Here is a 10,081-nt window from a genome sequence, read left to right as displayed (position 1 = left end):
TGCTCTCCTGTATCCTCCGTAGCTCGTATCCCCGGGACCGCCAGCGTCCTACGGCTTCCCATTGGTCCAGCCAACAAAGAGGGGCGGGTCTGAGAGTAGGCGCTGCCATATTTGGAAGTGACGGCTCACTGTGATTGGTGAGTTTTGATGAACGAAGGCGTCAACAAGTGATATATCTGCAACAAATGGATCTTCTGCCCCTTGCTGCAACTGTTGATTTGGCACAATTAGAGTATTTTTCAGGTGCACAACAAGGTTAGTTTACTGTCAGAATAGAAGCGAATTGAGGTGAACAGAATAGAATAGAATTATATCAGCTAAAGGATATCCAAAAAAAGACAGGCAGAATATCAGTCTTAATAAAAGCTTTAAACGTCGTTGTACATACAGAGGACCACAATATATTTACACAGGGGGTGGAGGAACTGTCATCTCATGCATATACATCAACTGCAGGTGAAACATGCTTGAAAAAAGTTAAAAATGTACCTTATTGTATGTAAATACGCCATATGAGTGCCTGGCTATTACCTTTACCCTGCAGTAGTAACTTAACCTACAGCCCCCCCTTCTGGACAAAAGCATTTTACTATATTTGGTTGTGAGGGAAAAAAACAGCACTTCTCCATTGTAATGCTTGAAAATAACAGCTGGATGAAGCAGTGTGGCTGTGTCTGAAAAAGCAGACACGAGGGCATGAGGTAGAACATGAGGACAAACCATAAAATACTCAAAATTCATACAGAAATAAAATAAAATGGGTGAATTCGGGTTAAATCCGGTCCACACTCACTCTGTGAATAAAATAGTTTGATTTCACACCAGAAGGCCTGAACTAATGAAGTGTGAAATGGAGCTCTATTGTGATCTGTTATTGGTGTGGTTAGTTGACGGTGGCGTAGAGGTTGCTGGGATCAGCAGAGGGAGCTTTCACAGCGCTGTAGGTCACTGCGTCACCACCACCCCGAATCTATAGGATGTAAAAAGGGACAAAATACAACACATGAATTACACAACAGGACATAGTGTGACAAGACAGGAAAGATAATACAATGCAAAGCAGCATCCAACACAACAACACTTAATAATGAAATACAAAAAAAGAAAAAAAGAAACACAAAAAAAACCAAAGACATCACAGCATGACATCATGTATTAAAACACAAAGCAGCATCCTCCCAATGTAATACAGACCGACTGACATCTCAAAATGATGTTGGATTTCTTCTCATTCATGAAAACATCTTTTGAATATTCACTAGCACTGCTGTGATAGCAGACGCTTACCGGGCCTTTACTGTTGGTCTGATTGGTGAAGCTGATGGAGGTGTAGGAAACACCTTCTTCAGGGTCAGCCTGCACAGTGAACACAACATCATGACTGAGTCAGTCCACACTTTAACTTTTACATAACAAGGCTGTGCCTCAGTAGTAAAGCTTCATCTCTTTTAGTCTCTTTCAGGATGAAAATGTGAAATCCTTCCAGTTTATTGTGTGCACTGAGCTTGCATTGTTATCTGCAGCTCAGTGGCTGATACTCATGACTCTGTGTAATCTCACTGTGTGCTGCAGAATTATAAGATTATAAAAAACTACGTTTTTATATTTTTATATTTTTATAGCCCTCAGGACTTCTGGAACTTTGTGATGTCGCAACAAAGCAGTCACATTTAGCAGTTAATCTAATCACCCAAACACACTGAACCGAGGGGCAACTGAGAGTCTGAAGCCCCCTCAGAATTCATCCTTAGTAGTGTTATTGTATTGGACTGCATTATATTGTAAGGTGTACCTATTATTTTGCTCAAATTTCACTTTTTATCCCTGAATGTTAGAACTGCTTACATCTGATCATTCACTCTTAAAACTGACCTTGTTTTCATCCGTCTGTGTTTCGTTCCCTGGAGACAGAAGAGTGTTAGTTCACTTCCACGGTGAAAAATCAATTTCATCTACATGTTGTTGGCAAGAGTTTCGTCCTTGAATGTTCCACCTTTGTTTCTCCTCCATCTGATGAGCACCACAACTGTTACTAAGAGTGCAGCTGAACCCACAGCCACAACGATCCACCACCACCAGCCTGGAAGCGCAGAGAGGGTTTTTGGCTCTGGTTTGTCTGTTCGGAGACATATAGCTGCTTTTTTCTCAGTCAAACAGCAGAGAGCAGCACAAAGACACTGTTGAGAGATAAAGTAAATATACCTGTCTGTCCCTCTGATGTTGTCCCGTTGTTTCCACATGCTTTTCTGTTTTTTCCTGCTTTGGAAAAAAAAATCCCTAAAATTAAGAAATGCATTGTGTTGGATCAGAAACAGCTCATCATATTCTCTTTGTTTCTCACCTGAGGACTGAGGGCTGAAGGTAAACAGTTCCTCAGAGGACCCGTCCTTCACTTCACATCTCAGTAACCCATAATCCTGTGATGTGTAAATGAAATGAGAAGTTTTAAAGCTCACACTGGCTGAGCAGCCAGACTGTGATGTCTTCAAATCTTTGTTGTCTTTATCCACATCTGAACCACGAAGGAGCCACTTCACTCTGCGTCTACAGCCTGTATGTGTGAACACAGAGCAGGTCAACGTCACCTCATCACCGACCTTCTGTTCAGTCACTGGTGAAGACGGAGACATTGAGAGAGAAAGACAACAAGAGTGAAGTGAACTTCATCACTGTAATAATCAGAATGATTGTGATGTTTCAGTGTTTTGTTCTCACAGACAGTTTGATGGAAATACTCACTGGTAACAACAGACAGAAGAACCAGAGCGTCTGGACGTAGTTGTTGTTCTGATCTAAACTGTCTGCAGTTGTACTGACCAGCGTCCTCAGCTGTGATGTTCTTTACAACCAGAGAACAGAACTCTGTAACACTCAGTCTGTCGGATTTAGTCTCAGCATCTTTACTAACGTGCCCCTGATCAACCAGGTCTACAGCTGAGTATTTTGAATCACTGAAGGTCCAGTAAGTAATCTCACATTGACTCTGTTCATGTACGACATTTTCACACGGCAGAGTGACATCATCTCCCTCTCTGACAACGAAGGAGAGAAGTTGTTGTTCAGTCAGTGCTGTGAAGGAAATGAGAGATAAACATGAAGAAATGAACTAAAGGAAGAAGATGACTGATGTGTTCAGTTCGCGTCAGGATCATTTCAGATACAACAGCAGTTTGTAAATGTCCCTCAGACCTGGTTCCCAAGAGACCAGTGAACTCACCACAGTAAAAACAAACAGCATGAAGAGATGGAGCGCTTGTATTGTTCATATAAAGTCTTCAACTGTGTGTGTGTCCTCACCTGTAAACTGAAGCACCAGCAGCAGATACAAAGACGCTTTAATCCACCTGAATTCAACCATCGTTCCTCTGGCTCTTCTTTTCTGCCTCTCGTTCTCAGACTCGTCTCTGAAATACTTCTTCTGAACAACACAGAGCAGTTCCTTCCTGTGAGGAGGGGTCATCAGTTCCTCTTTTGTAATGAGCTGTTTTCATGTAGAAACAGTTTCTCCCTGATGAGCTGCAACACTCTGACATGAGCTGCTGTATGTTTTACACTGACCTGAGGCCTGTACTACGAAGCAGGTTCAACAAACCCAGGACAACAACCCTGGGTTTACCTGTCCAGGTACGAGCTGGTTCATGTGACATCGTCAGAAAAATGTAAACAATATGATCATATGACTAGATAATAAACAAACATTGGACAAAATCTCCAATGATTAAAATCAGGCTAAGAACAAACTGTAGATAAGAGGATGAATTATCATGAGGAGTATTTTTCTCTTCTGTCTAATGATGATGATGTGATGATGTGATGAAGATCAAACAGTTAAAGTGACATCAGACTGTTTGTGGAGAGAAGTAGTTGATGGGTGATTAGCTCAGTGAGACTGAAATGTACATTTCTAATGATGAAGTATTGATCAGTGTGTGGATCATTGATCTGATCAGAGACATCACAGGTTTAGTTTTTATTTCCAGTTCTGCTCACAGAGTCTCCTCATGTTATTCTGAGCTGCAGTGATGAAGAGGAGAGTCACAGCTTCATCACTGTCTGTGGATGAAAGAACCTGTGTTCAGTTCAGATGAAGCTCTAATAGTTCTGATGTAGTTATTTAGTGATAAACTCTTCTGTTTGTTAGAAGCTGTTTATTTTATTTATTTATTTACTTTAATGCAAAACAGCACAACACACAAACAATGACACAATAAAATCAGCACGAGAGTGAATAACAAGCATCAGAGGCTTCATGACTCCCTGGTTCTTCAGGTGAACATCCATCACTGATCTCAACAAAGTATCTGACAGGAAGGAAACCAGATATGTGAGGATGTGGGAGCTTCCTCCTTCTCTCGTTGTCCTACGAGTTCACCTGCAACACCCCCCTCTGAACAGAAAGGCTTATCATGAAAATCAACTGTACAAATCTACATTATAATGCTAGAATCTTCAAGGCCAAGCAACGCTACACGTCTGTGAGATCAACATTATTATCTGGATCTACAAAGATCACACCATCATCATTTTTTTAACATCAAGATACAAACATCTTTCCCTGAGAGGTAAGAGAAATCCTGGATTTGCCCCTTTACCCAGATCCACACTAAGATTTGATGTCTTCTTCCTCGGTCCATTCCCCATCCCTCCACTGACTGGAAAATAACAACTATATCCTGAAGTATCAGTTGTATTAACTATAAATAACAAGGTAAGAGCATCATGATCATATACAAAAATATAAAAGACTATAAAATGCTCTGGAACGGGATAAATAACTGTCCTGTAATGATCAATAAATATCAGTGACACAGAGCGATGAGTGAACGCTAGACACTGCAAATAAAAACGGACTGGTTTTCTTCTTTGTTATCGATGTAAGATCAGCCTCGTGATATGAGCTGTCACTACACTGTGGCCTCTGATTTGTTTGGTTTGTTGACAGAAGCGTAGATGCTGCTGGGATCAGTGGAGGCTCCGGCTGAAGAGGAGGGAGTTTTCACAGCGCTGTAGGTCACTGCATCATCATCATCTTTAACCTGAACCTGAGAAATAAAACAATCAAATGAAAATTAATGACGAGAAACAGCATGACACATAAATCACTTTGGAAGCCCAGAGAGGTTTTCATAGTAAAAAAAAATTTGTCAGGATTTTTAAATGTTTATTTTTGTAATATTCATTTCAACCACAATAGGGTGTGGAAAAAAATCACCCAGCAAAGCCCCAAGAGGCAGCTTTTCTTTGCCAATTAAAACCATTGCTACCAAAAAAAAAGACTTGACAGTAATGTTCCTAATACACAATATATATGCCTTGTGTTTAGAGTAGATGGGGAAAGCCACTAACACAGCTGCAGACTCATAATGTTGTTTCTTCATTCACCAGCTTACCTTGTCTTTACCATTGGTCCTCTGGGTGTAGCTGATGGAGGCGTAGGAAACACCGTCTTCAGGGTCAGTCTGCACAGAGAAGACAACATTCTGTACTGACTGATCAGGACATGTGAGCATGTCGGATCAGTTGTGTAACTTTACTTCTCCTTTTTCTCTGTTGCACAGTGACTTTGACTGATTTACAGAAAAAAAATGTAAGTGAAAAAAAATTGTGTCACTTACTGCTACACTATGCAGAACAAATATAGTGTAAATACCACTGAGTGTGACTTTGTGCTGGGTGTAGTGTGTGATCTCACCACGTCCGGACCGGCTTCTGCACCAGGCTGAGTCGCTGCAGGGTTTAAGCTCAGTCGCTGGAAAATACAGGTGAGTTTTCCATTTACACCAATGGCCTCACATTACAGATCACACTGCAAGCCATACTTAAAACAAAAGCATCTAACAGTACAGGCGGTGCATAGGTTGCTCTGATAGTAAGGAAAGCCATATTTTCAATACAATAATAATATGAATATATGCTTTTTATTATTAGATTTGAAAACTCACTGTGTTGTCATCCAACTGTGTTTTATTCCCTGAAAAAACAAGTGACTCAGCTTCAGCTTCCACAGTGAACATGTAGGTTTATTATAGGAGCTAAGTTTGCTAATGCTACATAGCTAACGTTAGCATTAGCAGCTGTTTACTTACCAGTCTCGAAGACATGTTGCGAGTTCAGCATCAAACTTCTTTATGTACTCACCAACAGTTAAAACTAAAACAGTGTTAACTTGTCTCTATAACATCTTCACTTTGACAAAGTTAGCATGCTAACCAGCTAGCTCCTGTCACTTTCTGATGGAGACTCACTGTAGCCTCCAGTCTGCCCTGAAGAGGACGAACTATAACCTCTTGCATTATTAAGACAATAATGGGAGGTTATAATACGTCCTCAGATTGGAGGCGACAGTGAAGGGACAGGCCCAGGCTAGCTCGTTAGCATGCTAACTTTAGTAGAAGAAAAGATGTGACAGAGACAAGAGTTAACATCGTCGTTGCTGTCCACCTCTGGAGACAGCTGTTTGTTGCTGAAGTCACTTTGTTTCCTCTAGTTAGATAGAAAACTGCTGCTAATGCTAATGCTGGCTATGTAGCAATAGTAAAACTTACAAATGGCTCCTTTAAAATGTCCTGTTTGAGTTCATCTGCTCTCACCTTTGGTTTTCTTCCATCTGATCACCACTACAGCGATCATTAAGAGTGCTGCTAAACCCACAGCAGCACCAACGAACAGCCACCACCAACCTGGAACTAGAACAAAAACACAGGCAACATTTTGACTGTAGCTCTGTTGTTTAAAATCCTGGAGATAAAATATGAAAAGACTACGTTTTTGCAAAAGTTTTGACAAAGTCTTTGAGAAGTAAATCAGTTTCTGTTGGTGTAAAAAATGCATCAAATTAATGTAAAGTATTGTTGCCATTGTTACCATTTCAAGATGCAGATAATAACATGTTAAAGAGTTTCATTATATAAGAACAACACTAAAGTGCAGGGAACTGAGGCCTGAAGTAAGAGATCATGGAGAGCAACAGGTAAGAGGTGAAGTCTCTGCCTTGTTCAGGTGTTGGTCTGTTTCCATTTGGTTCAGCTGAAGATGAAAAATAGAAACACAACAACAGATGAGAAAATGTATCTGCAGCAACAGACAAAGATGATGTCCTCGTCTTCACATCCATCAAATACACAAACCTGTTTTCTCTGGTGACGACTGAGGAGTGAAGTTAAACAGCTGCAGTGTCCTACTGTGTGTATCTGTCACTTCACACTTCACTGACTCCTTATACTTTGACTTGTGATGAAGATGAGAAGTGTTAAATGACACTCTGGCTGAACAGGTAGTAGATGTTGTCTCCACGCTGGTGGAATCACCTTTACCATCCTCATACAGCCACTGCACTGTGTATCTACACTGTTCATATGTGGACACTGAGCAGTAGAAGAAGACAATGTCACCGTTTTTCTCTTCAGTCACTGGTGAAGACGGAGACGTTGAGAGAGAAAAACAACAAGAGTGAAGTGAACTTCATCACTGTAATAATCAGAATGATTGTGATGTTTCAGTGTTTTGTTCTCACAGACAGTTTGATGGAAATACTCACTGGTAACAACAGACAGAAGAACCAGAGCGTCTGGACCTTGTTGTTTTCCTGATTTAAACTGTCTGCAGCTGTAAAGACCAGCGTCATCACGTGTGACCTTCTTCAGGACCAGAGAACAGTTCTCTGTAACACTCAGTCTGTCTGATTTACTCTGAGCCCGTTCACCAATCTGCCCCAGTACAATCAGCTCTACTGTCTCTCTGGATGATGGACTGAAGATCCAGGTCGTTCTGTCACATTTATCCTGATCATCTCTGACACTGTTACAAGGCAGAGTGGCTTCTTCTCCATCTCTGACAATGAGGAAGGAATCTTCTCCTGTCACAGCTGTTGAGAAGATGAGAGAGAAACACGAACAAATAACTGAAACCAGAAAAACCAACTCCAACAAATCCTCCAACCAAACCACCATACAGACAGTGTCAGTCACTGAACTCGCTCATTTTTGGTGAAGAATGAACTGAACGAATCTTTTTGCAACTAATGAACGTGAACGTGAGCTCAGTGAAACAAAAAGCTGTTCGTCGACCACCAAAAAAACCCCAGAAGAAGAAGAAGAGCTGTGTCAGTTTGGTTTTATGGCTGCACATAAGGGTTCAGGACACCCAGCATGTGTCCAGTACGGAAGCTGAGAAAGGTCATACTCACAAATCCTCTCATCCCGTTAAATCGTTTTCTCCTGATAATGTGTCGTTATCTCACAAACATACCTCAAATATGTGTGAGTATGACCTTTCTCAGCTTCCATAGTCCAGTGCTGTGTCGAGTGCCGGCAACACAAACAGCTGCTGATGCTGCTGAAGTCGGGTCTTTGTGGACGTTTATGAACAAGTCAGTGCAAAAATTGCCTGCTGGGTCTGAGTAAACAGCCTGATCAGTAACCAACCTGATGAGGCCATGATCACAACAAATCTTTAAGAACGTGTCAGACCATGAACCAACAGCTGCAAAGTTCCTGCAGCTCATACACATGGAACATATATTCACATTGGTTTTTCTTGTCTGTTAAAGTGACCTCTGTCTGGGACTCTATAGTAGGAAACAGTGACTCGTAGTTTGAGAAGTGGCAGTGATTCAAACCGTGAACTATGAAGATGAACTGGTTCATTTTAACCTTTGTGATGTTAGAGACAAATACAACACACATTAGTAAACGTATCTGATCCTTGATTTAAGACTCCACTAAACTCTGTGACCATCAAACAACAGATGTGGCTGTTATAAGACAGTAGCTACTGAAGCACCGAGAGTGAAGTTCTGTGATGTTTCTTTTGTTGTGTTTGTGTTATTGTGTCCTCACCTGTGAACTGAAGCCCCAGCATCACAAATAAAGACATTTTAATCCACTTGAGTTCCACCATCGTTCTCCTCTGTCTCGTTCTATAACCTTAAACTATGAGAACAAATGAACCAAGGCTTCTTTAAGAGAGGCGTTTACTTCCCTGTTTTAGTCAAGTGTCACTTCCTTTGTGTTTTTTTCTGACTGTCGGTCGTTTAATGGATATCGTCAGAGTCTCTGAGCTTTTCATCTCTGAATTTCTTGTAGATGTCAAAACATAAAGAATCCAGATGTTTTTACAACGGAGCATCTGACTTTACTGTGAAACATTAGAAACATTGATATGAGAATTACAACAACACAACAACACAAGGAAGACAGTAGACATCACACATAAATCCAGAAGTTGAGTCAAACACGTCGCCCACCAGAAGTTGAGGCCTGTGGCCGATGGTACAAGGTTGTGATACTGGGCAACAACAAATATGATAGTGTGTGTGTGTGGGGGGGGGTTTTAATTGTTGCTTAATTGCTGCAGCTCAGTGTTTTTCCTGAGAACTAAAGGGGAAGTTTTTCAGCGTGTGTGTGTGAACAGAAGCAGCACAGCTCCCAAGGTTTTACCGTCTGGACTCAAGTGGAAAACCAAGGCGGCAGCGTCAGGTCAATGTTTTCAGTTGGCTCTGTGAGCAGTGTAGTTCAGATTTAGCTCACATGACAATAGGAAGGTTTCTGATTTGTTAAACTGAGCACTGACCTTTGACCTTTCTTCTTAGACTTTAAAACAATTATTTCAGTTTTGTTTTGGTTTAAAAAACATGATAAAATGTTTCATCTGCCTGATTTCAGTGAGAGATTTCACTGGGTTGCAGAATTTGAGCTTGTGTGAACATGTCGAGTTTGAAAAGAAGAAGAGGCCCCAGGATGGATCCTTGGGGGACTCCATCTCATTTTTCTCTGCTGTTTGTTCCCAACAGACACAATATTTTCTTTGTTGCAAACTGAGTTCTACAGAAGCCCTGGAAGGTAAGTGAAAATTTTATTTTGCCAGGACAGTTTTTCTTTTTTTCATCTTTATAAACAACCATTGAGAGGAAAGTGATTTTTCCTTTTTTTCCAGGAAGAAAGAAGAAAAAAAAAACACTTTAAGAGTTGTAAAAAACATGGTGCAAAGTGGTTGTAATTCAGATCATAAAGTTTTCAAGTTATAATAAAGATAATTTAGATAAATTAAAATATAAATAAAAAGATAAATAAAGAGTCTGTGT

General features: G+C 40.7%; 2 protein-coding genes and 1 long non-coding RNA gene across 9 annotated transcripts; 1 reads left to right on the top strand and 2 right to left on the bottom strand.

Annotated features, from left to right (window-relative positions):
• Positions 1–190: 190 nt before the first annotated feature.
• LOC139612472 (uncharacterized) lies at positions 191–3,834 on the bottom strand. 6 transcript variants are annotated; one of them, XM_071468071.1, is made up of 8 exons: positions 3,298–3,834; positions 2,740–3,069; positions 2,342–2,611; positions 2,203–2,259; positions 1,994–2,116; positions 1,873–1,901; positions 1,288–1,356; positions 191–970 (listed from the first exon to the last, which is right to left on the bottom strand). In XM_071468071.1, the coding sequence occupies exons 1-8, from the start codon at positions 3,458–3,460 to the stop codon at positions 884–886; spliced, it is 1,128 nt and encodes a 375-aa protein (XP_071324172.1). In that variant the 5' UTR covers positions 3,461–3,834; the 3' UTR covers positions 191–883. The 6 variants fall into 6 exon arrangements, 5 of the variants coding, with proteins under 5 accessions (XP_071324172.1, XP_071324174.1, XP_071324173.1 ...); XM_071468073.1 differs by having other exon boundaries at positions 1,994–2,080; XM_071468072.1 differs by having other exon boundaries at positions 2,203–2,256.
• Positions 3,835–3,959: 125 nt separating this feature from the next.
• On the bottom strand, positions 3,960–9,023 carry LOC139612477 (uncharacterized). Its single transcript, XM_071468090.1, has 9 exons — positions 8,838–9,023; positions 7,538–7,864; positions 7,128–7,409; positions 6,991–7,026; positions 6,591–6,686; positions 5,943–5,971; positions 5,693–5,749; positions 5,391–5,459; positions 3,960–5,042 (listed from the first exon to the last, which is right to left on the bottom strand). The coding sequence occupies exons 1-9, from the start codon at positions 8,896–8,898 to the stop codon at positions 4,905–4,907; spliced, it is 1,095 nt and encodes a 364-aa protein (XP_071324191.1). The 5' UTR covers positions 8,899–9,023; the 3' UTR covers positions 3,960–4,904.
• On the top strand, positions 4,882–8,869 carry LOC139612482 (uncharacterized). 2 transcript variants are annotated; one of them, XR_011686554.1, is made up of 6 exons: positions 4,882–5,006; positions 5,386–5,453; positions 5,559–5,587; positions 5,680–5,762; positions 7,516–8,728; positions 8,763–8,869. It is a non-coding gene; the product is annotated as an uncharacterized lncRNA (long non-coding RNA). The 2 variants fall into 2 exon arrangements; XR_011686553.1 differs by lacking the exons at positions 7,516–8,728; positions 8,763–8,869 and adding an exon at positions 6,624–6,848.
• Positions 9,024–10,081: the final 1,058 nt, after the last annotated feature.

This window comes from Trachinotus anak, unplaced genomic scaffold, assembly GCF_046630095.1.
Source record: "Trachinotus anak isolate AG129_WGS33_773 ecotype Australia unplaced genomic scaffold, CSIRO_AGI_Tana_v1 ptg000031l, whole genome shotgun sequence".
In the NCBI taxonomy this organism is placed as follows: Eukaryota; Metazoa; Chordata; class Actinopteri; order Carangiformes; family Carangidae; genus Trachinotus; species Trachinotus anak.
This window is presented reverse-complemented; position numbering and strand designations above follow the sequence as displayed.